The following is a 26,178-nucleotide window of genomic DNA, read 5'->3' as shown; positions in this document are numbered from 1 at the left end:
CTGATGTAGTTGTGTTTCCTCCTTCTTTCTGAATAGAGGGTTTGCTCCAAGCCAGTAGGAGGCCTGGTGCCAGGCTCCGGAGTCTGCGTGTCACTGGCGGGTACTTTGAGGGTGCAAGACAAGGCATGCATGCAAGTACACCATGCGTGACTCTACAGGAGTCCCATATGAGGGAATTAAGGCTTTGTTGATCTCCCTTACCCCCCATTCCTACTGTCCCCTTCCCCAAGGAGCTCTGATGGGCATCACACTAGGTAGAGGATAGAACTAGTGTAACCAGACTGGTTGTTAACATATCAGCCCCTTGTTGCAGCCTCAAGGACATCGAGCGAGATCAAAGCAAAGCATTCAGTCCAAAAGCGTGACATTGTCTTGCACAACAATTCATCTAGCCTCCAATTCAGCTGTCACTGAATGAGGAAGTGGTCGTGAACAGCAATGCAGGGCCTTTCACTGTCCCCTAATGGGCTTTGATGATCAGCACAAAGAGAGTGTTATAATGGTCTCATACAAAGCATAATGTCATTTATTTCATTTGCTTATTGTTGTCATTAAAGTGAGAATGACCCAGCCCACACCTCTGTGTATTCAATAAATGATGATGAACGACTGACAAATGACAGAGAGCGAGCAAGTTCTTTCTTTCTTTCTTTCTTTCTTTCTTTCTTTCTTTCTTTCTTTCTTTCTTCCCTCCTGTACACCCCTCCCTCTCTGGGAGTCTGTTGTGAATATCTCCCATCCCCTCTGGGACTTCTTTATTTTTCACTTTTGTTTTGTTTTTCAGGCACTCTGCATTTACACCCAACAGCCCTTTGATGTTGTTGCCTGGGTGCTGGTGGACAAAAGAGCCTCCATCAGCTGGACCTAAGGATGTGGTGGTGGGTGGGAGGTGGAGGAGTGGGGAAGAAAGGGATGAATAAAGAATCAAAGTAACTGGAATGGGGTTTGGAGGCGGAGGACTCCATGTGAAACTGTGACCCATGTACCCCTCTTAAATATGGCCCAGAATTTCACAGTTGTCATTGTTTTGGCTCTGTTCCCCTTTGTCTTACATGTCATTGTCTCCATATGTTTATTTGTGGTCATACTTGTTCATACCCTTGCTGGCACTTTATGTTCTCATTCTTTGACTCGACCAGAGGAGCAAAAGAGGCTCATATTTTACTCTTTGCAGTCAATTGAGGTGAAAGACCATGGTCTGCTTTAGGGCCTTCTTCTTGCTGTGTGCTCACTGCTGTTTGGCCTTCTCAGTGCCACATCACTCTGTGGCACTACAGTTACAACCTCTTCCACTCTGTGCTTTCTGCCCGCCTAGCCATGCACAGCAAGGCTATTGATGCCACTACAGGCCCTCATACTCCCACAGTGGGGGAGAGACAGTCTGTGCTCCCCCACCCTATCAAATCCCTGCAGGACCACTTTGGTCCACTGGAGGTGAATTCAGGGAGCAGCCTTTGGTGGTGCCGACACAGCAGCCCTTTTTCACCAAGGACCTCATTAAACCTGACAACATTCCCTCAGCCTTGGCTTTATTATTCAGCCAGCTTAATGCTAAATGGCAAGTAAGGGCATCACTAAGGTGTAGACCTGTGTTAATGTCTCTATGGAGTAACTAAGGCTTTTCAAGGTAAAAGTGACTGCTAGACAGTAATTGAATGTTTTCTTTAGGTTTGAGGGAAAGCTGTAGTTTGTATAAGTGAGATCACTCCATGTATCAGGGTTGTGTGTACAAGGTTTTCTCACTGGGGTGAACCTACAGAGAATTACCCCCTGAATCTGCACCTGCCTTTTACAGGCCCTGAGTGATAATGTTGCTCCTCCCTGTGTCACCTAAAGCTTAGTTGACACTTGCCTGATTTTGTAGTGGCCATCGAGTTCTGCAGCTCATTGGCCGCTGCATTTTCCAGTTGCAGTGGCTCACAGACACATCACTAACGCGTTGCAGATTCCTATAAGATGTCCAATTAAAGATGCAACATAATCAGGGTGATCTGATGGAAGACTATTTCATGAGCTGCTTTCAGATGGTCACTGGGGTCTGGACATTTACCAGAGAGGACATTTCCTGGAGGTTATGTCTGAAAATAGACAGAGTGAACTGCACAGTGATGTATAGTATTTATGGTTTATGGTTTATTTGATCAATCCAGTGTACATAGACAAATTGAAGACAGCTGTCTGATGGAAGCATCATCGTGTTTATAGCAGATGTTAATTTGCAAAATCCATCCCCAGTGGCACTTCCATTCATCCATCCATCCATCCATCTTCTACCGCGTCATCCTCCACATGAGGGTTATTGGGGGTGACATACAAGGCATACTCCTCTGTGATTGGCAGCTTCATTATGATTGATGTAGTTTATCACTGCTGTCAGCAGCTCCAAATGACCAAAAAAAAGGCTTGAGACTATTAAGGTATGTTTGCAGGGATCATTTGTTTGTGGCTCTGTAAATACTCTAGTTGGAATCAAAGAGCTTCACCTGCTGGACCTCAACATTTACGTCTGAGACCGTTTTGTTATTGGTGAGGGGGAAAATTCAGGTGTTGCGGTCAGTCACAGCAGTTCTGCTGCCAGGTTGTTTTCTGCTATAATTAGACGATCAAAGCCTAATGTCACTTTTTTAATTTACTCCATATACACAGTCATCAGTGTGTTTAGATGCCATACCGCCAGGCCCGCTCCACAGTGTACAAGTTGTGGACATACATCTTGACTTCCTGCTTTGTGTGCAGTCACGGAAAAAGCAGAGGGTAAAGAACATGGGTTCCACATGCTAGAGGGGATATGCTGTGTAAACCACCAAAAAATGGCAAATGGATCCACTTGGGAATGGTCATAGCACAGATGAATGGAAACTGTGTAAACAGTCTGTGAACCATCAGTATGTGCTCCAGCGAGGTGGAGAGATGCGACTGTAACATCTGTCCCAGCAGCGCCACTGGAGAGCGATCAGGTCATATAGGCAGCACATAAACAGACACATGGCTTATCTTATTGCAGACAGGTGTAACACAGATAATTTAAAAAGGACAATAAGTGATTTCATGGAAAGACAAAGCTCTGGCTGGCTTTGCAGTTTTTGGTAGCAGAATAGTGTGTCGCCAAGAAATACTGCTCTGTGAGTGCCGTCAAGCTGATTTTATTGCCACTATTGGATTTTAAAGAAAGTGCAGAAATTGAAGACAGTTTTCGAAGATTTCACTCACTCACTCTCGCACTTCAAACGGAGTGAAATAACAAAAGGAAGTCTGGCAATCAAACATTGCTATGTTTGTCTGTCTCTATCATTACCACATTTTAAGGTTTTCCCACTTCAAAAATCATGTATGTAGCCATATACGGTAGACTTAAGTAGTTTACTCAGCTGTGGATGAACAAGGCCTGCTTCCCCTCCCAGCATCAAAGATGCAGTGAGGAATAAAATTCTGAGCATCTGACTTTCCTTTAAATATTCCGAGAAAGATGAAGGAAGGAGACAAGGCTACCATCAGCAAATACAAAGTTTCATGACCTCAAACTTACTTGCCCTGCCCTGTCTGTGTTTTTTTTCCACCTGGGAAACCAATAAAAGTTCAATTTGCCTCTCTTAGATGATTGACTAGAGGCATTCTTTCTATCAAATTTTCTGCTGTGGTTTCTTTTGTAGTTGATACACTTCATATCATCACTCTGAACTGTTTCTCTGTCGAATGCTTTCACTTTTGGAAAAGGTCTTCATCGAGCCCAGCAAATAGAAACCAGCAGCTCACTTCACAGGCCTTAATCGAAAGCATGCTGCAGTAGAACTGTCACTCTTACCACTGCTGCACACTTCACTTCAGTTTTTATTTCATGTTTGCTGTCAAATGGGAAGTGACAGACAATTTTTAACTGTATTATTATGTAATTACACTGCTACAACAATCAGTGCTTGAAATCTCGGACACCTCACATCCTGTCATTAACACACTTTCTCTGCCACTTGTGTCTGTCAGCCAGCGGTTGTAAGTCAACTAGGTCCTCACTCCCACAGACCTCCACAGCTCAGTGATCTGGGTTCCTGTGGCGGGGTGGTACATCCTTGTTAGCAGGATCTGTGCTGGATGGGGGAGAGGAGGAAGAGAAGTGGGGGACACCTGGTCTTTTCTCTGTGGGCATTCACACATGTCACAGTGTGCCTCTTGACCGAATGAGGATGCAGGATATTGCCCAGCCATTGATTTGCATCTTGAAGCCTGTGTATCAATGCACCATCCAACAGCACCATCGGGGGCTGTGTATGGTCTTGTTTCCACTCTGTAAAGCCTGCCCCACACAAGAGGATAACTAGCCAGGTTTCGGTCCCGATCTGGCCCTTCCGACAATCTTGGGTGCCTTCTGATTTGAGGCTAATTTGAAGAGATTATCTGCCCAAATGATCCTGTTGTGCGAGGGGTTAACAGATGATTTTAACATCATCGGATGCATCAAATCGTATGTAAAGTATTAAACATGTTGATATTTACGACTAAACAGTGATTGAAACACCACACACAAAAAAGCTACTGTCAGTGTCTGCAGTTTCTGTGAGATTCCAAATCCCTGAAATCTTGTCCCTGAAATCATTTGATTAAACGCCAAGTGGGTGGTCCTGCATCTGGACTGGATCGTCTTGCCTGTGCTTTCACAGCATTAAAACATTGACAATCTTTTACAAAGTTTGTTGTGTCTGTCGTCTCCCACCTTCAAATCAAATCAGATTTGAAAATCCTCTAGTGTTGGACAGGTTTAAGATGCCTATGATTGAGTGCGTGACTTATGGTGATTTTTGTTGTTGATACTTGTTCTGCCTCTAGACGTTTAGATTTAAAAGTTACACACAAACGCCTGTGGTTCCTTTAATGGTCTTTAGCTAAACCAATTTAGAGAATGCAAAATGAACATGAAGCTCTGTGGACAGATTTGTTTTGGTGCATAGTATGACCATATTAAGACTGACTGGTGGGAGTAAAAGCAAAGGTGAAGCAAAAAGTTAGGAAATGTGAAAAAGAAAAGAGATGAATTGTTTGGCTAACAGGCCCAACAGTCAGACATCATAAAAGCCTCTGTAAGTCTCTCTCGGTCTCTGTCAGTGTGTTGTTAGATGTGTGTTTCATCACAGGCTGAGCGATTGAGTGGTTTTACATGCCGGTGCTTTGTTTTATGTATAGAAAAGTAAGCGCACTAGCAGTCCCTTTGAAGCCCTTTCAAATTTATTGTTGTTTTCCAGGAGAGTTTTTTTTTTTTTACATTACAGCGCATTGTGAGTGGATCTGCTCTCTTGCTGTTTTTGGAAAGGTTTTATATTTTATGTCTGGAAAACAAGGAGATGAAGGTAGAACAATTATGGAAGAGAGCGGTGCAACTCCCCTGCCTGCAAATGTGAGAGGTCATTTGATGTTAGCAGCCTCCTTCTCTGTGTGTTTAGTTCTCACCAAGAGCACAAAAAAATCAAACCATGTGATTTAAGGATGTATTTCAGAGCTGACTGTCCACAACAGCAGTAACCATACATCATCCAAGCTCCAGTTGTGTGATTTGAAACGGTGCAATAACTCCTTCCTCTTTTTGCTCCTCTCGGGCCAGCATGTTTCCAGCAGCTCCGCTTTACTTTACCAGTATGATGTCCACACAGGCTGGTAAATCACCCGCTCATGGTGACATGGCTCCTGGTTTTATGTCGAGGAACACAAAAGACGCAGTTGCTTCCTTCGTGGCTTTCTGCTCTCTCAAAGGGAAAAAGAGACACCACAGAGCAGAGTGTCTTGCGGTGTGTCTCATATGGGACATGGACTTTGACATTCCCCGCAGCACTGCAGAACCTGAAACAGGTGCACCGTCACAGTCTGAGGGTGAGCTGGAGCCTCAGCGCCACATTATGTGGAATGAAACATTTATATCAAAGGCTAAATTAATCATTGAGGACAGACCTTGAAATCTAAAAGTTTGTTCCTCAAGATGTGCACGTCTTTCTTATAGTGTAGTTCTATCTGTATGTCTTTATTTATTTTCAGTTCATACATAGAAATCTTGAACGGAAAGAGAAGAACAATTCAAGGAAAAATAGTGGAAGTGGTAGACGAGGTGGAAGAGATATGTGTGGACTAGTGCAATAAGCAAATATTAGTACATTATTACAGATGAAAGCAGCAGCAAAATGCCCATCATGCATCAACAGCTGCTAGCCTTTATTCACACCATCAAGTTGCGATTTCTTCTGCTTCTGTAGTGTTCTGTACTTTTACACCATATACTGTTTATCTGACAAAATGTGCAATGAATTTTTACCTTGTAACCTTATCTCATTCTGGGAATTGTCACAAAGACACAATACAGTGGACATAGATACTATATAGTAATTATTATACATTGATAATTTTACTACACTCTACAGGTTAGATATGTGAGATATCTAACCTGTAGAGTGTAGATATTTTTTTTCCTTGCTTTTATTTCAACAGAGTCACAGTAGATTTGATTAAAATAAAGACCAACATCATCATTCATAGACACATGCCTGAATGTGAACTAAAAAAAATCACAGACTTGCTTCTACTATCTGACCAGAAAATTACTTTGGTAGAAGTTGAAGTCACTTTTTTTTTTATAAAAGTTTATGACATTTACTGTACTTAAGTATCAAAAGTAATTTTCTGATATAAGATGTACTTAGGTTTTAGAGGTAAAAGTAAAATGAGGAGTATGGATTGAGCCATGGTAGCTCAGTGTTAGAGTTGTCTTTTAACTGGAAGGTTGTGGGTTCAATTCCTGGCTCTGCTGGTCTATATGTGTCCTTAAGCAAGACACTTCACCCCATGTTGCAGCATGTGAATGGGTATGAAAGATGTGTGAAAACTGTAGTGTAAAGCAGCTCTATATAAATACAGATCATTACCAACTCTTCTGATTTTATTTGGTAGTTACGAGTAACAAAGATAGTGAGCGGAAATGTACAGATATGTGAATTTTGTACTTTGTTACATTACAACACTCTGTTTGCTTTGAATTTGTATCACAAGGGATTACTGCTCGGGTTTGTGCGGCACACTCGACAGGAAGCTGTTAAAGACGAGGACCGACACCGCATACTGACCTTTGACCCCTACAGCCTGACCTCCCCTGCAATCTGACATGAGCCCTTGTCCACATGAAAGCAGCCTTGTTGACTCAGTGGTGCTAATTTAGAGTTCCGGTGCCCCTGACCACTGTGAGGACAGACGGTCAACATGCTGGCCTCTGGACCTGTGGTGGAAACTTTAGACAGACTTGTTTTGGCCTAATACAAGAAATGGGAACGTGGCCAATGTAATCCATGACTTTTATTGGCCTCCTTTTGGACTGAGACCTTTGACATTTAACCTGATGCAAAGCTGTGCCAATGGTGACATCACCCAAACGTTCTGACCTTCATCATCACTTAAATGTGACATTGAAACCAGGCAGCGGCATGATTTTATTTCAGCCCGTTGCTGAGGGCTTTACATGTCCACTGATGAAGCCCTTTAATAAGTCGCACAGAGGCCAACCTCATACTGTGCCACCTGCCAACACACAAAGAGATTTGGACCATTACTTTTAAATGTCATCAAACATTGGCCCTTTAATCATTCCAAGTGTGTGACCTTCAGGGTCACAGCTCTAAGTGTGACTGACAGATCCTGCAACGGTCACTGCCAAATATTTTTTTGTCACTGCCTTTGAAGGGACCTAAAAATAGTGTTGCCTATTTGGCATATTCATCCAGCTCCCTCCCCACCAGCACCCACCCCCAACGCACACACACACCCATTCTGCATCACCTTGCCTGGCTTCTTTATTTTTAGATTCTCCCATAATTAATTGAATGGTTTCAGTGAATTTGTGCAGGGTTATGTAAGGGGATTACTCTGTTGTTATCGCCTATGCCCTGACCATGTAGGCCACCTCGCAGAGGAGGGAGGTGGAGAGGACTTGGGGTGAAAGAGGAGGGTAATGTAGTTAAGGTAGCAGTACAGAGCTCCAGAAATAACCCAGCTGCGGGTCTAATTGTACATCTCTCTTGCTTCTTTTTTTCCCTCTTCAGCTGCATGCGAAGGTCTTTGACCTTATCATCCACCTCACTGGTTCCGGAAGAATCCTTTCCGCCCCCTATGGCTACCAAAGACCCAGCCAATACACAGAGCACAGCAGCAGACCATCTCCAGCCACAGACTAACAGCCAAGCGCCACAACCAGTTAGGAGTGATCCCAGCAGAGCTCCGAAGTGACTCAAACCGCCAGGTATGCTCTAATCATCTCCGACTGGGCCCTGTGGCTCCTTAACCAAGCTTGACCTGTGGTACCCAGGCCCCTCAGAGAGACTCGGGGCCTTCAGGAAAACTTGCATATCACCACTTTATATATTCTCTCCACACATGCAAGCCTTCTTTCTTTCTGTAGAACTCATGCACACTTTCTTTTTTTTTTGTTTTTGTTTTTTTGACCATGACTATAAATGTTTGTAACTTTTCATGAGTGTAGGAGTTGCGTGTGGAGTATCTAAGAGGAATGCGCTCGCTCTGTGTCCCCTTCAGCATTCCTACATGGTTAGACAGCTCCGTGCCCATGAGGGGGCCACAAGGGCCTCTTGTCTCTTGAACACTAATGCATCACAGCCCCAGATCATGCACAACATGCATGCAAGCACATACATCTGAGAACAGATGCATGCCATCACATATTTATCTGTGTATACGTCCTCATAAAATGTGGGCACTTGGGGCAGATGACACCTATAGTATAAAGTACCTAAAAGGGACACTTGAGTAAAAGTTGAAGTCACTTTTTTTCTCATACTACTTAAGTAAAAGTCTTAAAGTATATGACGTTTACTGCACTTAAGTATCGTCAGCAATTTTCTGGTATAAAAAGTGAGTAATTAGGATTGAGTCATGGTAGCTCAGTGGTAGGGTGAGTTATCTTTCAACTGGTAGGTTGTGGGTTCAATTCCAGGTTCTGCTAGTCTATATGTGTCCTTGAGCAAGACACTTAACCCCACATTGAAGTCTGACAATCAAACAGCAAAGACCATTAATGTGTCGGGGGAAAATCTGCCATTTTATATCATGGTTAAATCTTGTGAGCTCCTGTGTGCTAAAAACACCAGTCTAACAACTAGAACAAGTGGCAAACATATTCTTTAACTATCATACACTTGGCCAGGCATGGATTTTATTTGGTTTTTCCTTCTGTCCCTGATGACAGCCACTTCTGAGCGAGTGCCAGGTGGATGCATGGAGACAGTGGCATGTTTAGCAAGTATTAATAATGTTTCTAGAGATATAAACCAGATTTTTTATTTTTTTTAAATTGAACCATTTACAAAGTCATTTTGTAAAATGTTTAATGCACACATTACTGGTAAAAGTGATTTGTATGTGCCATACCCACCAGTTAACTTTCATGTGGCTCATACACTTCACATTCTGCAGGCATGGATGTTGTTCCAGTTGTGACAGAGATGACAGCATCACAGCAAGGAGATTGGACTGTAATCAGTAGTTGTCATTGATGAGACTCCAGCTTGGGCCTGAGAAGAAAGGAGCTTTGGCTTATGACAGAAAGTTGGGACGATGGAATAAAGCTGTGTCTTTGTAACAGGAGGAAAAACAACAACCACAGACTTGTGATTGGGGAATAAAGGAGTGAAGTCTAAAATAATCCTAACCTACCTTCACAGGGACTTTTGAGGTATGACACAGCCTTATATTATATTATAAATGTATAGTATACCTAATGAAGACAGGTGTTCCCAGAATTTATAAGTGGGCATTTAGTTGTATTACATCAAATTTGTCCATGACGCAGCTCAGTCACACTTACTCAAGAAGCCAAATTTAACCCCAGGAAATTATCTATATATACATATATAAAATCAGGCAGATACACTAGGGCAATGATGATGATGAGAGCCTTATGCCATGTGCAGTGCCGTTCAAAGACCAGCCAGAAGGCTGGAGACAGATCAGTCTCTGTCTCCTGGGAAAAGCGTCTTACTCCGGAGCTTCTCCAAAGCGTCTGGACTGGCTGTCGACACTCCCTGCCTTTAATGTATGATCAAGAAAAGCTTTAACTCATTACTCTCTTCGATGCCCCTCCCCATTCTTGTCCTAACTGCTTTCGTATGCTTAATAATACTGCCTTCAGATGTAATTTGTTCCACTAAGATGCATACAGAGAAAGTTGTACAGTAGTGCATTACTTCGCCTGTGTAAAGACCTTCCAAAAACTCATTGTGGGAAAAAAGGAAAACCAAATTCTGGAGCCAAAGATCATTTTTATTGATGCACGGATGAACAAAACTGCAGAAATGATATATACACTACAATAAAAATACACTTTTTTACAATTTTACATCAAGGAGGTATTGTATTTTAATAAGCAATGTAGTTTTATAACTGCTGATAAAAAAGGAGTCTGCTGGGGCTGAATGGGTAGCTTGTGGCAGTGCAGGACACAAAACTAGAGGGCAAGACTTGTTATTAAGACTGTAATAATTAGCCAAACAAATTATTTTCTACACAAAAAGTAGTTTTCTACACTAATGGTCCTTGTGGGATCATTAAACTCAACATCACTCAACCAAACTCCCTGAAAGCCTGCTGTGGAAGTCACTCCAGGGAAACACAAATCCAGTCTGGGCCCTGCTAAAAAGGTGCTGGGTCAAATTCCAGGTGCTGCGTCCTTGATCACCTATCCAAGCCTGGGCCCTTGACTTGAGCTCAAGTTGCTTCCAGCTGTACATGAGCAGCGTTTGTAATCATAGTGAGTCACTCAAGAGCCACACAAATAAATAGTGTGAGGTGTTGTGAAGCAATGCTGACTCACGGCAAAGACACGCTGGTCAAACACACCACTGGTGGAAAACCATCAGAGGCACATGGGTTAGAAAACCCCACATTAGCCTCTTCCATGCAATCCCAACATCCCCCTCTGCTGTGATGAAAGGAGAGAAAGCACCTCGACTACTCGCCTACTTTGTTTATTTACCTTCAGAATTACACCCTGCTCTTCTTGGACCATGTTCCGATGTGTTTTGTTATGTTTCCTTTCAAACAGAATATCTACGCGTGTGGTCTCGTGCTATGTTTGGCAAGCACATGCACACATTTGTGCATGCACACTCACATTCAACTTTCCCCCTGTGTCAGAGGTCCCCTTTGCCCTTCCCCCCACCTCCAACTAAACATCGCAGGACAGCAAAAGGGAACTTCAAAGTGGCTGGAGGGGGTACTCCTTTTTTCCTGGCACTTGTCATCATCTAAGGGACTGGCTGCTCCCCTTATTACTCTAATTGCTTCCAACTGCTCCAGGAGGCTTTGATGAAGGGCACCATGGAGCATGCTGGAAGCACCTGTTGTTGCACAGAGGAGCACAGGTGGGCCTTATTGGTGGTGGCATGGAGGTGAGTGGACAGCACTGTTGCTTTCTACTCAAAAAAATAAATAAATAAATCACTCAACTCAAACAATTGCAGGATGAGCATTACCATGTAATCTCTGATTTGAGAGATTATGAAATTGCAATTATACAGAAAAGATAAACATCACTTAAAGTCAACATGGAGCTGGACGAGCTGAAGATGTGGGATTAAAGTAGGGACATGCAGCCAACCCTCTGGCTCCATCGTGTGGCACCTAGAAGTCCAACAGCTGCAAGACAGAGTGTAAAAACATGAGATTAACAGAGTATTTCTGTGTCTTTACTGAGGCATGAAACACATGCATTTATGTCCAAATAACATTTACCTGGCAAACAAAATATTGAAAGTTACCGCATGTCAAGCTTTTTAAATCAACACTTAGTTGAGTTAGTGTCAAACTGTGCCACATTCACCTCATACTACATTAGGGCTGTCACCTTTCCCAAAAATCAAGTTCAAATAAATATGCAGTGACATGTTGTTTCGAAAATATTCAAATATTCCCCCGCATACACAAACATGACATTATTTATGGTCACACGAGGTTGAAGCCTCCTCTGACTAGTCCACAGATTTGCTCTTTACTTTCTCATTTACTGTGTAGAAGCTGTACAGCTCCCACACGGCACTTTTTTTTAGATGCTTTGGTGTCGTCATTGTTTATTCAGGGAGGACAGTTTAGTTTGCTTGTGTCATCCATTTTCGCAGCAAGGAAGAAGAAATTAACCCACGTTCTAAGAACAACATTGGACCACATGCTAAACACTTTAGACGGCATGCTGTTCTCTCTACTATAAATATAATATTCTCTCTTAATTTCGCACGAGACATTAGAGCAGCCTCTGCATTACATTATTGTAATTTATGGCTTTTGAATAATGTATAAAAGATTTGTTGAGCTACTCGCCAGCTGAGGCAGGATCTTCTCAAAGTGCTCGATGTCCACTTGATCACAGTCCTCTGACTGCGCTTGTTTCTGTGACCTCATAGCAGCCTCTGAAAATGAAATCAACAAATTAGCATAATCACTGAAAACTCAAGCACTGAGTCTGTATGTTGTTCTGCACCTCTCACCTTGGACAAACACTTTAAGGATCTCTGCCATGAGCAGCGTGGCGTCACTACTCACTGTAACAACAAGATATGATGACTTGGCAGAATAAATTACACATGTTTAAACATCAGGAAGATATTTACACAACTCACGTTTGGTCTTGTCTTCCTTAAAGAAACCGGACAGAAGTTTCCCTACCGTTTCCTGTAAGTGAGGAGAACAATCACAATGTATGCACTCAGTTGCCACTTTATTAGGTACTGCATAAACAAGGCATTTTCACCTGACATGCCCTGGATAATTTCCTGTAATTTAACCTTTCTCTGTAAACCGTGGAGATGATTTTGCATAAAAAACTCAAACACCTGATGCAAGGTAGACATTTGCCAGTTGAATAGGTGTACCTAATAAAGTGACCAGTGCGCTTGCACAACCTATTTGTTTGCATAAAAACAAAATACAGCTTTAAGATAGTTTTTTAATGGACGTAAACAAACAACACCCTTTAGACTGTTTTTATTTTATCTAACAACTTGGTGGTGCGTTCAAGAACGTCCCGTGCTCACATCAAACTACGTTGAACTACCGTTTATCCGAGCGAGATGTAAGTAGAGTTTAGAAACGCTTAACGAAAATAAAACATGGAGTTTGCCGATAAGAAATGTGCCCAGAAAATGAACCTGACACCGAGCAAAAACACTATTCACGGAGTGAATATCTTACCTTTTTAAAAACTATCTCTGCGTCATGCTCCGCCATGTTTTTTTTTTACAGTGAGAGGAAGCTTGGCGCTCTGTGTCGCCATTGGCCACTGTTTTTGTGACGTCAGTAACACCGCCCACTCATGAAAAAAAATTAACGATGAGAAAACTCCTAACAGCAGTTTCTGAACTAGTGACCCAAACTTGTTTAAAACTAAACATGTTATTGTTATTTATTTGGCAAATAACAAACTGAATTCACCCTTTTATACCCAGCTCACTGGGCTTCTTCTCTGAGAAGTCAGAAATTAGAATAATATTCCACCACTAAAACAAATATTTTTCTTATCAGGAATACAAGTAAGTAACTATAATGTGACATCTTAATAAAGAAATAATTATGAGCTTTACTATTTTCTCTGACCTTTTTGTAAAACAGTACATTGGAAAATTCAAGGATAAACATAATAATTATATTTTAACATTAAAAATATTGTTTCGGTTAAAGAGCTTCTACATACTGGTGTATTGACATTACAGAAACTGCATTGGCAATAATCAAAATGATTTTGATTATTGCCAATGCTGTTTATTTAGGGAAGCTGTGGCTTTGGGTGGTGGTCTAATACATTTGTTAAATGCTGTATATGCGACTGTATTCCAAATTACTTTTGTAACAACATGAATAGAATAGAACTTTATTACACATTTAAAATACACAAAATACAGATAGAAACAGGTAGAAAAATAGTATTACATAGGATACCCTTTTACGTATGTATATATATATATATGTGTGTGTATATATATATTCAAAGTTGCCACACATTTATTCTTCCGATCCATCATCTAACCACTGAGCATCTTCAAGTATGTATCCCAGACCCATTGAACGGCGTGGTCGTGGTCTAGCAGGAGCAGGAGTCTCCTTTGCCTGATCATCCTCCTCTAGCTGAAAGACACACATTTTATTATTCGGCCGATGGAAAACCCAGACAGCAAATCCACAAGTTCAAAATTTTAAAACTAGTGTTATGTACACTCACCTTTGGACTCACTACCCGTTTGACTTGCACCTCAGTGCCTCCAATATAGTGAGGACCAGCCCAGTCTGCTCTGTCAGCTTCATCCTCTGAAGAGAACCACACGTAGGCTATGGCTTTATTCTCCACGTTGGGACCCTTGTTAATCTGTGACTCAATTCAAGGTGCTTTTGTTTCATTTTTGTGACAAAAATCACCAAAACAATGTATTTAAGTTATTAGACATTACCTTGCACTTTGTAGTGGTGCCCCATTCTCTGAAATAAGCCTGGAGATATCCTTCATTCAGATAAGGGTTAAGACTTTTTATGACCAGTCCATGGTCCTGTTAAATTACAAAGAAATAAGTAAATAAATAAAGACAATATATATATATATGCTTCACATAGGTATTTAATTTAAATTCAAAATATTTAATTCATCCCCCAAGTGGTAGTGGAGAAAATGTAAGCACACAAATAAATAATCCACACATATTAAAAGGACAACAATTCTAAAAAAAAATCTCACATAAAGTACAAATATTTAACATTGGAATTTCTACTCAAGGATGTATTGAAGAGCAAGTGCATTCATCAAAGTAAACTGACCATCCCATGCACCAGAGGTCTCAAACATGCAGCTCATGGACCACATGTGGCCCTCAAACCGATTTCACGCGTTTTTTTATTACAAATATTATACAAGTTATAATGCATTATTTCTGCATGTTTTTATAGATACATTTTGTGTCCTAAATGCTTTTGTTATTAACTATATATTGTTCCAAATCAACACCTCTAAACGTATATAAACTTCTTCCAGTTTGTTGTATATCCAGTCGTAAAAGCATCAGCTGCTAAAATTCAATAGGTGTCATAATTTTACGTACGTACATACGTTTTTAAAAGAAAGAGATTATTTTTTACCAGTTCATAATGTTCACCCAAAGCAGATATGTATTTCTTTGGGATACAGATGTATGCTCTTTTTTTTGGTGCTTCCATGTTATCTGAAGGAAGGACATACAAACACCGTACAGTGTGAAAGGCTGTCATTTATTATTATTAAACAGCAAAACATAAAGATTCAATGGAGCCGCTACTTACCGGAGGGGATTGAGATGCTGATGTGAGATGAACCTGCTCTTTAAAGTAAGCTGCGGTGAAGTGCATTTATATATCATTTCTAAATGACCGCCGACTCCTATAGCTGTGTTGCAAGAAATTTGAATAAATGCTCAAGGTTGTTGAGCAAAAAAGAATGTGACTGTGGTCATGAGGGGCCAGTCGCTAGAGTCATGTTTAGACTGTAATTTGGATGTATAGATGCAGCAGACAGGTTTTCTTAGAAGACTAATAGACACGTCTGGTATGAGAATATGTGTTATTTACTGTTCCAGCGGGTTAATGACAGATCTACATTCTACACACACACACAATTTGTTTTAATGGAACTGAATTAAATATTGAAATAAAGTTTGATGATTAGTTACATGATTTAACATGAGTAGGCCCTGGTATATCTTATCCTCAATTTGACCAGGTAACACAACAATGAGTTTAGAAATCTTTTCACTGCGCAGGAAAACCCCGCATCAGAACATTTGCTTCAGTTAACACTTACCCAATTCATCAACTACATTGCAGGTTTTAAAAGGGTTAAACTAATTTAAATGGAGTCAAGCCTGGATCCGAAATAAAATAGTAAAAATATGTTAAACCACCACACTGGATGAATAGGATTTGACTTGATTAAAGTAATATTATTATTGACTTGAAGAAACTCATTTGCGTCACATTATAACAATCCCCCTGCAGGGAAACATTGTTTCCTGTTTGATGTGTTAGTTCAGTCTTGCCTTAAATCACACTAGAGTTGTAAATTTTACAATAAATTAACTGTGCAATACAGACTTTTGAGTTAAAAAAGCTTATAAGGGGCTGGTCACTAAACTAATTTTTAGTCTGGGCTGAACAGACTGTCTGGTATGTGTGTTATTTACTGTTCCGACATACATTAGTGACATACATACATACTACAAATTAACATATGGCTATTTTTGGCAGGATACTTAAATACTAAAACAAAAGGTGACACTTATCACATATATTCAGAAAATTTACACTTGATTTCCAAAAACATCAAGACAGTCCTCCATCATGTTGAAACACATGTTTTTACTTTTCATACAACACTTTTATTATATACAACACTAATATACAACAACAGTCATTGACTCAGATTGTATTTATACACAATTTAAATGCAACATGCTTTTACGCTTGTTCTCCTTCCATCTTCTTGGCAACATTCCCAGCACATCATCTGGACCTACAGACGGTGTCAGAGCTGACATGGTTGTCACTGTCGAGCTGTTCAGGGAGGGAACATTTTTTTGACAATGCTCACACAAAAAATATATGTTTATAGTATAGCTATATATATTAGTTAATTCAAAATGGTGTTAACTATTGTTCTGGCACCACCTACCTTCATCAACCAGATCATTCTGTTCATACATGGCTTGCAGCTTGGTGATGAGGAACTTTTTGTCTTTACCCTCCTGTACATTGAAAGGGTCAGTAAACATTAAAACCAACATGAGGGACAAGCCGTCATGCATTTTAGCCACAGCGGTGTGGCTCTGTATGGATGACAGATTATTAAACTGATGTTAGCCTCTGGTTAGCACATAATGTAAATGTGTGTATGATGTATTGAAACATTTTCAACACTTAACATGACTCGATAGATTGATAGAACATGACCAATTTTAGCCACTAAACAAAAGGCTCACCAGTGTTGAAATATAACGAAGTACAAATACTTTGTTACTGTACTTAAGTACAAAATTCACATGTACTGTACTTTACTTTGTTTTTATATTTCAAGCAACTTTTGTTTTTACTCCACTACATTTGCTCTAACTGTCTTTGTTACTTTGTTAAATCAGAAGAAGAGGAGTTGGTAATGGTCTGTATTTATATAGAGATGTTCTACTCTACAGTTTTGCCATTCAAAGCCAGGAATTGAAACCACAACCTTCCAGTTGAAAGACAACTCGCTCTACCACTGACCTACCATGGCTCAATCCTTACTGCTCACTTTTTGAATACTTTTACTTCTAAAACTAAAGTACATTTCATATCAGAAAATTACTTTTGATACTTAAGTACAGTAAAGCAATCACTCACCAAAGTCTAGTATTTTTATCTTGCATGGACAGAATAACTGCAGGTCTACTGCTGCCGTGTTTGGAGAGTTTGTTTTTCTTAGGTAAATCCAATCTACGATATACGTACATTTTCAATTTGATTTTCCAACTGACTGATGATTCTCTTATGGCCATCAACAACTTGAGCATGGAAGTATATCACCATTCTGAAACAACAAAACATAAAAGAGGAATTCAACTTTAAAGCAGGTAAATTCTTCATTGTTCCGTTACTTCTTACATTAGGTCACGGCTGCTTAATTCTAGTTAGCAGATCAACCTTCAGAATACAGTAAAAGTTACAACTTCAGTGACAATACATGCTGTATTTTAATGTTGAGTTCTACCCAAGCACAAGCCCACAAATATCACGTCACCACTCACAGAAAGATTCCTGTCACAAGAAATAAGAATATTGGATTTTCCAGCAGAGCGTTGTAGACCCAACTGAGCCAAGAAAGGACCGGGTGAGATTTCTCCAGCTCCTGCACCCACAGCTTTCCTGCATCGAACATGGTGCTGAGATTCCTGAAGGGGCCACACCATGATGACGGTTTAATCCTGTGGACAACAGGCGACATACACTGCAGTATGTCAGTATTTGGAAACTGGATTGATGTATTGTTTCAGTGACTAACAATACAATCTGTCACACATCATATCTTGGCAGATTTTGTCATAATTAGGGAATCTATATTATACTGTGTTGTGACAGCATTGTTAAATCAAAATTTAACTGGATTACATTAGATTAGATTATCTTTATTCATCCATTTCATTGGGAAATTCAAGTATCATGTGGCTCACACTGGATTACATAACAATACATCCAAACATTAGTCACTGGCCTAAAAACATTGGATAAGGCAGAGAGGATGGTGCAAGGACAAGTAGTCACTAATTTTCTACAGTAAGGTAGAAAATAATTCAAATGATTCTGTCAGGAAAAAAACAAACACCAAGCCGATTTATTTCTACTGAAAAACCTGGTGGAATAATACATTTAGGAACTGGTCATCTAAATTCAAAATAACTTGGCTCTAATGTTATGGAATAAAGAGGTGGAAGACACAACCTGATTACATGTCTTATGATGTAGGACACAGTCAACGCTAACTGACCACTTACTTCCATATTGTGTAAGTGAGAAACACGGCAGCGCCAACAAATGATGGGAAACACAAAAGTGCGATGAACACAGTTGTCATCTGACTGGCCCTCCAGTGTCTCCTGGGGACCTGATAGTTGATCATCAGACTGCTCTGGGGGATGAAACCACATGGAACAAAGAATGTTGTTTATGTACAATAGCTCGTTCAGGCTGTGCGTCAACAGAACAGCAGCATCACCACAGCTGACTGACCTTTCTTATGTAAAACAGCACGAGCAGTTTTATGGTTTGCACGGCAGGAAGAAGTGGTGAAAACAGCACCCCGAGCCTGAGGAGAACAGATGTCACTCCATCTTAATGTTCACTTTTATGGTCAAATATGTAAAACCATGTTGTAACATTGTGCCATTACCAGGTGAGAGTTTGCCCATATATGAGTTCAAGCACATTACGTGCAATATCAAACTCTGGCTTCCTGTTCTTTTTCAGCACATGCTTGGAGAAGATTCTAGAGGGATAATGCCAGATTAGCTCAAGCTTTTACAAAGATACATGTCACGTGACTGAATGTGGGTGAATCGCCAACGTGCCTCCACAGGAACTCTTGCAAACCGGTGTAAAGCACCGTGAAGATAAAGTCCATCAGGACCAGGCGATACAGTTCTTGCCCCACAAAGCTTTCCCAACACTGTGGACAACAGAGGCACATTAAAACACAGGTGTCATTACACAAAGTCAAAACCCCTCAGTGAGGCGACAACCTGACTGTGTCATAATAATACAGGGCTACTTCAAAACTGTCATTATGATACTTTTAAAAACAGTAGGACATACGTAACCTTTAAGCCCAAACTTTCTGGTTCAACAGCAATTCTGCCCAGCCAGCGATAACACAGCACTCCAATGATACTCATCTTCAGCAACAGGTTCCTATGAAACGGTGAATATATACTCTATATACTGTATACACACACACACACATAATATATATATGTACACACATATATATACACATATACATATATGTATATGTACACACATATATATATATATATATATATATATATATATATATATATATATATATATACGTAAAGATATTGCACTTATCTAAAATTACTGTATATTGCAGGTGGGATTAAACATTAAAAACTGGGTCTACATAAATGATTTTCATTCTTTTTTTTCTTCTGTTTTTTCAGCTGAAAGAGGACTTTTTTTTATTTTTTACATGGTCCTCCTCCTCCTCACCTGAAGATGGAGACATAGACAGTGATACTGGGTGAGTCGTGTCCCTCTATCAAAGCCCACAAGTTGAAGACCCAAGGGAGCAGCAGGTTAATGCCCGACACCACCATTAACAAGGTCAGCAGCTCACTGTCTTTGGCAGGGGCCTGGTGGATGGTGCTCTGTGAAGGAAATCCACACATCACTTTACAAAAAAAACATCAAAACAAAGACAGGAGTTAACTTGAACTTGTGTCCACTGTGGGCTGGTATAAAAACGTGGCGGTCCAAAACAGTGGCCTTTGTAGAACTGACCCTGCTCCTTATATAAAAGTAAAAGGTTAATTCCCTCTTAAAAGAAAACAATAATTTATTGTGCATTTATTGAAAAAAGAAAAAAAAAAGAAAACAACATTATTTAAAATTTCTGCCAAGTGAACATAATTTCATCTAAATTTTATACATTGGGGCTTTGAAGTTTTTTGAAGTTTTTTATCTGTTTAGTAAACTTAAGCTCCACCAAATGCACAGGCCTCAGAGCAGCTCACAAAGATAACAGGATAAATAGGACACAGTCTGGAAATTTACAAAATACTTAACAGCAACCTAAAACCTTTTTCAAGAATAAGTTAAAGCAGACAAAAGGACACGCTGCCATGAGACGGCAAAATGCAAGCGATTCAAGACAACCTTGCAATGTCACTGTCAATATCTTGTGGCTTTCGTGTTAAAATAAAAAGGCAGTTTGTGGGTTTGCTAAGTTCTACTTCCATCTCTCATTTGCATAACAGAAACTAATGTGGAAAATATTTATGAACCTCTTTGTTAAAGTCACTCTCCTTCTACTATTTTGATGAGGAAGGAGAAAAATAAGAGCATGTAAAGCATGGGCCAGGAAAGAAAAGGAGAAATAAATAAGGTTGTAATGTTTTCTTTTACATAAAACATGCTATATTGCACTGCAGCTGTTGCACATGTTTCTCCAACCTCTGAAATGAAGTGGACAGCCAGGGCGCCCAGGAAGATGCTGGTTAGACATAGAGCCCACGCCAGCAGGTGCACTATGAAGCGGCAGAGTCGCTGCATGCAGCTCTTCTCCACCTCTCCAGTGATCATCTCTGACACAAGCTCCTGTTGGCAAAAAGCAGCAATTCAGCTCATTTTACTGCCACACAAAACAAAGATATCTGTTCAAAAGAGAACAAAAATGGCTTTGTTAGCCTCAGAGTGCAGACACGCAGGATGTGAAATGCATCGTCAAAACTTCCTGTGAGTGAAGCCACCGTACAAAAATAAGATAGTGTGACAATAATCATGACAGAGGTGGAAGAGTACTGAAATATTATACTCAAGTAAAGTACAAGCAAAAGTATTGGTCTAAAAATGTACTCAAGTTAAAGTAAAAAAAAGTAGCTTGTTTAAAATCTACTAAAAGTAAAAGTTGCTTTTTTAAACAAGGTTGGGGTTCTTTCTTGTGTCATGCAAAAAGGATAAGGGGACACAAATCTCACATTAATTGTTTTTAATTAAAGGCAAACAAATTAGAAAAGTGCTGACAAAATAAAAATAGGTGCACACATAATGTATCAGTCAAAATGGGTCAAAGGTCACAAATGTCACTCACTCAGGGACCATAACACCAATTCACCTGTCCTTTTATTTTTTTAATTCAAGTCAACATTTTTTTTTACTCAGTAATGTATGTGATTTAAAACGTAGCGAGGTACTGTACTTCCAAAAAAAACACAGTAAGCTGCCAAGTCTTACTGTGGTTTTTCAAAGGTTACACACTCTTTTTCATATTTTAAAATAGCTTCCATGCTCATATTTATCTGTACAGAATATGTAAATCATCATCTTGGTTCCCGACATCGGTTCACAAGTTTCACACTTAAGTGACTCTGGTGGTTTATTCAAAATGAGTGCGTACCTTCAGCTGAGTGCTGATTCTCTCAGACTGAAATCTGACTGACGTCTTTTTGCTGAGCTTAAAGTCCCACGTGCAGAAAACCGTTACGGCCAGATTCCCGTTCGACTTGGGGACATGCAGACTTCTCCCAAAGGACTTGGAGACACTGCAGAACGATACAGCCATAAAAACACGCAGTGCACTTGGACAAAATGAATTTAAAATGAACATGTAAATGAACCTGTACACAAGGATGACACAGATGGTGAAGAAGGCGATGGTGAGGGTGAGGAAGTACGCTGCAGGTATGTTGTACGGCACTGTATCATGACCACAGGCGTGAAGGTCAGTGGATTCACCAGAGGACGCAGAGGTCGAGGGAGCAGATTGACAGTCTATGATGGTGGTGTTGGTGTAGTATCCATAAAACATCACACTCTGAGAGAAGTAGCCCTGCCACAGATTACAGAGATCCAGTTTAAAACATGTATAATCTGCTCAGGGTGTAAAGCACCGTTTACCCATCCAACATACCGAGCCTGCTAGAAGCTCAAGGCCAGTGAATCTGTGGAGCTGAGACTCATCGTCTGGAGGAGGAGGAGGAGGGTGGAAGGCTTGTGGGATGACCACGAACAGGCCGTTGATGATGAAGAGGAGGAGGTTTAAGCGCAGGAGGGTTTGGAGGAACAGGAAGTAGGAGAGCACTCCGGTTCCAAAGCGTGCGCTTACTCTCTTCATGGCCGAGTGCAACAGCTGGAGGGAGCTGAGGAAATGGAGGCAGCTGAAGAGGCAGTCACGCCAGGTCTGAGGCGACGAAAACAAGAGCGTATGAGAGGGATGTGCATGATATAAGACGAGTCATATATCATGGGGAGCACACTGGACTCACCTTGGACATGTACACACTGAGATGACTGTAGCAGGGAATATTTCTGCTCATGAAGGAAGCTTTAGCTGTGTCACTGAAAGCAAGTCGCCTAATAGGTGACGGTAAATGGTTATTTTTCACCCATGAAGTTTCACATTTCACATCCCCCCCCACCCACACAATACATTCACCTACGTTCCTTAATTTATACATGCAAAAGGTCATAACAAAACACTGAGAAAAAGAAATCACATAAGAACAAGAGCAAAAAAAAAAGAAAGAAAGATAGAGTCTGACAGAATAGATGGGAAGCATAGGGTTAAAGGATAGGGATTTGAAATGGCAACAAAAAAGGTTCCAGACTAAAACAGTCGAAAATAAATAACTCCATGAAACAAAGAGGCAGGATAAGAAATGAAAAAATAAAATGGAAATAAATATATTAAATTATGGAGTTCACATAAATTAAACAGCTGCCTATAGTACAAATACCCAGGAGTAAAATGCACCACATAAATTAGCGTATATCTATAACTGTGCACAGCAAAGACGGTTTACACCAGTGGTCAGCCTGTGGGCCAAAACTGGGCCTTCAGCATCAGTATCTGGCCCGGCAGATGATTTAGCATATCTGACCTAAAATGATTTGCTCGTCTTCACAAAAAATGATCGTATCGTAGTTCATACCGAGTTCAGAGCTTTTATTCTGAAAAAATATGCACTCTTTTTTTTCAGAAACATAAATAATTAAAGCCAGACTAAAACAGTAGGTTTGGAATGTGGTTTTTGAAAATCATCACTCTGGTTGTCATATCAGATGTACCTGAGCTTCATCTTCTCATATAGACTCAGTGGCATGGCCCTCAGCGTTCGCATGCCCTCACCCAATGAGACGCCTTGGAGTTTGGACACCAACTGCACCTCCTTGTTGTCTGCTAAGGACAAAGTTACAACCAACATTACCTGAAGAGAAGAAAGAGAAAGAGTTATCTTGTCGTTTTCTTTTTCACCTTTAGCACTGAATTCCTCTACATCAGCCTCGCTGGAGACAACCTGGATTGTTCGCGAGGATTGAGAGGAATCGGAGAAGGAGGTCTGGTGTTGGTGTAGTTGAGAACGCCGGTAAATGCATGCAGCACTGTCTTTTCCTGTGTGGACAACAGAGGATTTTAGTTTACATTTGTTTATGGAGCAACTGTGGGGAAAAAAACAACCGTAAAAGACTACGTCATCTCACCAGCAGTGCGACTGGGCATTGAAGAGAGGACCTTTACTGTAGCTGCTGACCAGTGGTGCCTCCGCAGAGAGCTGATTTGCTCTCCATCATCACTCTCATCGCTCTCATCACTCATATCATCGCTAGATTTTGACCAGCTGTCTGAAAGACAATTTATACAGATTTGCAGACCAGCCATAACTAATAATTGTCCTCAGTGTCTCTGGATTCATGATAATCCCAGAAAACATAATTTTTCACTAAGCATATTCACATTTCAGAGACGTTTACTGACCTTTTTCCGGTCACACCAGCTATCCAGTGGCAATTGTTACATTTCAAAAAAGGGGTTTTATTCCTTATTGTACATAAAAATATTTTTTTTGTAGCAGTACATATTATATATAATCCTTCTGCATTTGTACCTAAGCGTTCCCTGACCACCTCCAACTGCAGAGTCTCAGGGAACATGTGGGTGTTGCCTGCCACGGCGCCAAAGTCTTGGAGGAAAGAGTCCTGACCTGGTTGTTCATCTTCTGCCAGATATCTGTTGGAGAATCACCGTCAGAGGGAATACAGGAGCAGTGGTTGAAACTATCTGGAGAAACAATCAGTTTTCATTGAGCAGCTCATATTTGAAATGGTTTCCTGTTCAAAAAGGCCTCAAGACGGCATGTGCTTTCATTTTCTACAGCTTTAACCACCACGTGAGCGTTGTGAGGGTCGCTGGAGCCAATTTCAGTTGACACAGGGCGAACGGCAGAGTATACCCTGGACAGGTCCGTCGCCAGGCTCCAAGTAGATGATACCAGCTGTCAGTCACACTGGTGTCCAATCATATGTGCCATAGTTTGTCTATTTATTGACATGTGCTTTAACTTCTTAGGGAATTGTTTAATAAATCATTTACCATTTATATTGAAACTGACCTTTTTTTTAATCTTTTTTTAAAACAGCAAGGTCGCCCCCTAGTGACTATGCATTATATATTTACTTCCACGTTGGTGTCCTGGGGGAGAAATGGACTACAACATCCATTTTTTATATACAGCCTATATAACAAACAGTGGACTCCTCAGCACAATGTATCAGGATACTACGGTTGCCTTCATACACTAAAAAGAAGCAGCACAAACGATGTTGGCCTCCATATGTCCAAATGAAATGTTTTTTTTCCCTAAAACTAAACTAAAGGCCGATCTTTAAATTGTCTTCAAAAATCTACTTTTTCTTCCTTGGCGTTTAATTCAGGTTCTTTGTTTTCTATGTGCTTTTATTATGCATTATTATTATTATTATTTATCGTTTTCATGTTGTTCTCATGTTTTTCTATTTCACTGATTTTTATTGATGTCACTCTGTGTAGCACTTTGGTCAACCTTGGTTGTTTTTTTTAAATGTGCTCTATAAATAAAATGTAAGTACATTTAATTTATCTAATAAACAAAATTAGGATAGAATTTAAAAAGTAAATCCTCAAGGCTTCAACCAAAAGAGAGAAAGAGAACTTACTCATAGTCAGAATCCACTTGACAAATGTCGACATTGAAGCTTTCACTGTGTGCCATCTTCCCTGATCTAATTTCACAGCTGCCAGAGGATGATCAGCATCAAGAAGGACCACTGTTAATGTGTTTATCTGTCCACAGTGTCCACTAGTGGACCAGACTGCAGTGAAATCCTCACATAGAGCTCATCCTCCTTGTGACCCTCATGACAGAGAACTTCCTCACTAGTGAGTGTGTGTGAGCAAGTGAATGAATGCAGGTGTGAGACGAAGACAAGAGCTGCAGCAGTCTAATGCTAATAATAATACAAAAAAACATCTTGTTTACTTCCTCTTTCTCTGTTCTCTCTCATCACAGCTGTGCCTTATTAGCAATTATTACAGATCTGCCAGCATTCAATTTATTAATCGTAAATGTGAATAGTTTTTAAATGCAAGGACCAGTGAATATGCACTTATTCTGACTGTTTGAGTGCCTAGTCTTGAAGTGAGCAGGTGCAGTCATTTTATCTGAGTAAATTTAGAATAATGGTTGTTTACTGCCGACCAGTGGTCACAGCGAGAAACTGCAAAAACTATATCACTAAATCACATTTTACATAGACCAAAAGTATTTGGCCACACATGAACACAAGTACTGAATTCAGGTGTTTCAATCTGGCTTTGGGCTCTGCCTTTTATCGCCAGATTCCACACAGTTCTGATCATTATTTGCAAGAACTGATCCAATATGGCACTACAATCAAAGGACTAGAGATATAAGAAGGCTGAAAACAGACTATTCTTTGGTTAATGACTATAGACTGATGAATATTATATTCCTATTTAGTTATTTGTTTTATTTGTTATTGCATTCCTATATATTATTTTACTAGTATGTGTATATAGCACTTGCAATAAAAGTA

At 40.3% G+C, this 26,178-nt stretch overlaps 3 protein-coding genes and 1 long non-coding RNA gene across 7 annotated transcripts in view; 1 reads left to right on the top strand and 3 right to left on the bottom strand.

The window, feature by feature from the left end:
* Positions 1-19,803, top strand: part of LOC122784919 — a 58,057-nt gene extending 38,254 nt beyond the window's left edge. The window contains exons 4-6 of the long non-coding RNA XR_006362230.1: positions 8,064-8,260; positions 19,415-19,486; positions 19,749-19,803. This is a non-coding gene — a long non-coding RNA (uncharacterized LOC122784919). The remainder of the gene's footprint in view (positions 1-8,063; positions 8,261-19,414; positions 19,487-19,748) is intronic.
* Positions 10,276-13,258, bottom strand: cenpx (centromere protein X). The gene is made up of 5 exons (XM_044050350.1): positions 13,219-13,258; positions 12,648-12,699; positions 12,516-12,569; positions 12,349-12,437; positions 10,276-11,670 (listed from the first exon to the last, which is right to left on the bottom strand). The coding sequence occupies exons 1-5, from the start codon at positions 13,252-13,254 to the stop codon at positions 11,656-11,658; spliced, it is 246 nt and encodes an 81-aa protein (XP_043906285.1). The 5' UTR covers positions 13,255-13,258; the 3' UTR covers positions 10,276-11,655.
* On the bottom strand, positions 14,025-15,388 carry LOC122784917. The gene is made up of 5 exons (XM_044050349.1): positions 15,328-15,388; positions 15,148-15,230; positions 14,469-14,564; positions 14,243-14,386; positions 14,025-14,148 (listed from the first exon to the last, which is right to left on the bottom strand). The coding sequence occupies exons 2-5, from the start codon at positions 15,223-15,225 to the stop codon at positions 14,026-14,028; spliced, it is 441 nt and encodes a 146-aa protein (XP_043906284.1). The 5' UTR covers positions 15,226-15,230; positions 15,328-15,388; the 3' UTR covers position 14,025.
* LOC122784913 (transmembrane channel-like protein 6) lies at positions 16,379-25,506 on the bottom strand. 4 transcript variants are annotated; one of them, XM_044050340.1, is made up of 20 exons: positions 25,279-25,506; positions 24,192-24,313; positions 23,788-23,928; positions 23,561-23,698; positions 23,374-23,485; positions 22,572-22,659; positions 22,217-22,486; positions 21,924-22,135; positions 21,704-21,848; positions 20,761-20,904; positions 19,798-19,955; positions 19,386-19,476; positions 19,137-19,234; positions 18,959-19,054; positions 18,799-18,874; positions 18,564-18,697; positions 17,820-17,996; positions 17,524-17,602; positions 16,712-16,784; positions 16,379-16,593 (listed from the first exon to the last, which is right to left on the bottom strand). In XM_044050340.1, the coding sequence occupies exons 1-20, from the start codon at positions 25,332-25,334 to the stop codon at positions 16,583-16,585; spliced, it is 2,421 nt and encodes an 806-aa protein (XP_043906275.1). In that variant the 5' UTR covers positions 25,335-25,506; the 3' UTR covers positions 16,379-16,582. The 4 variants fall into 4 exon arrangements, with proteins under 4 accessions (XP_043906275.1, XP_043906276.1, XP_043906277.1 ...); XM_044050341.1 differs by having other exon boundaries at positions 23,374-23,482; XM_044050342.1 differs by having other exon boundaries at positions 23,374-23,513; positions 23,604-23,698.
* Positions 25,507-26,178: the final 672 nt, after the last annotated feature.

The sequence above is a fragment of the Solea senegalensis genome, linkage group LG19 (assembly GCF_019176455.1).
Source record: "Solea senegalensis isolate Sse05_10M linkage group LG19, IFAPA_SoseM_1, whole genome shotgun sequence".
Taxonomy (NCBI): domain Eukaryota; kingdom Metazoa; phylum Chordata; class Actinopteri; order Pleuronectiformes; family Soleidae; genus Solea; species Solea senegalensis.
Note: the sequence above shows the minus strand (reverse complement) of the source record. Positions and strands in the feature narration are given on the sequence as shown.

Bases quoted from the DNA above. Each gene is read 5' to 3' on its own strand.
- LOC122784913 (XM_044050340.1), bottom strand. From the start codon at position 25,334: ATGGCACACAGTGAAAGCTTCAATGTCGACATTTGTCAAGTGGATTCT. The intron at 21,849-21,923 runs GTTCATTTACAT...ATCGTTCTGCAG, and splicing joins TGTGTCATCCTTGTGTACAG to TGTCTCCAAGTCCTTTGGGA. The intron at 19,477-19,797 runs GTGAGGAGGAGG...ACCGTTTCATAG, and splicing joins GTCTATGTCTCCATCTTCAG to GAACCTGTTGCTGAAGATGA.
- LOC122784917 (XM_044050349.1), bottom strand. From the start codon at position 15,225: ATGGAAGCACCAAAAAAAAGAGCATACATCTGTATCCCAAAGAAATAC. The intron at 14,565-15,147 runs GTAAAAAATAAT...GTAATTTAACAG, and splicing joins TGGGTGAACATTATGAACTG to GACCATGGACTGGTCATAAA. The intron at 14,149-14,242 runs GTGAGTGTACAT...TGTGTCTTTCAG, and splicing joins AACGGGTAGTGAGTCCAAAG to CTAGAGGAGGATGATCAGGC.
- cenpx (XM_044050350.1), bottom strand. From the start codon at position 13,254: ATGGCGGAGCATGACGCAGAGATAGTTTTTAAAAAG. The intron at 12,700-13,218 runs GTAAGATATTCA...CCTCACTTACAG, and splicing joins CAGAGATAGTTTTTAAAAAG to GAAACGGTAGGGAAACTTCT. The intron at 12,570-12,647 runs GTGAGTTGTGTA...TTGTTGTTACAG, and splicing joins TAAGGAAGACAAGACCAAAC to TGAGTAGTGACGCCACGCTG.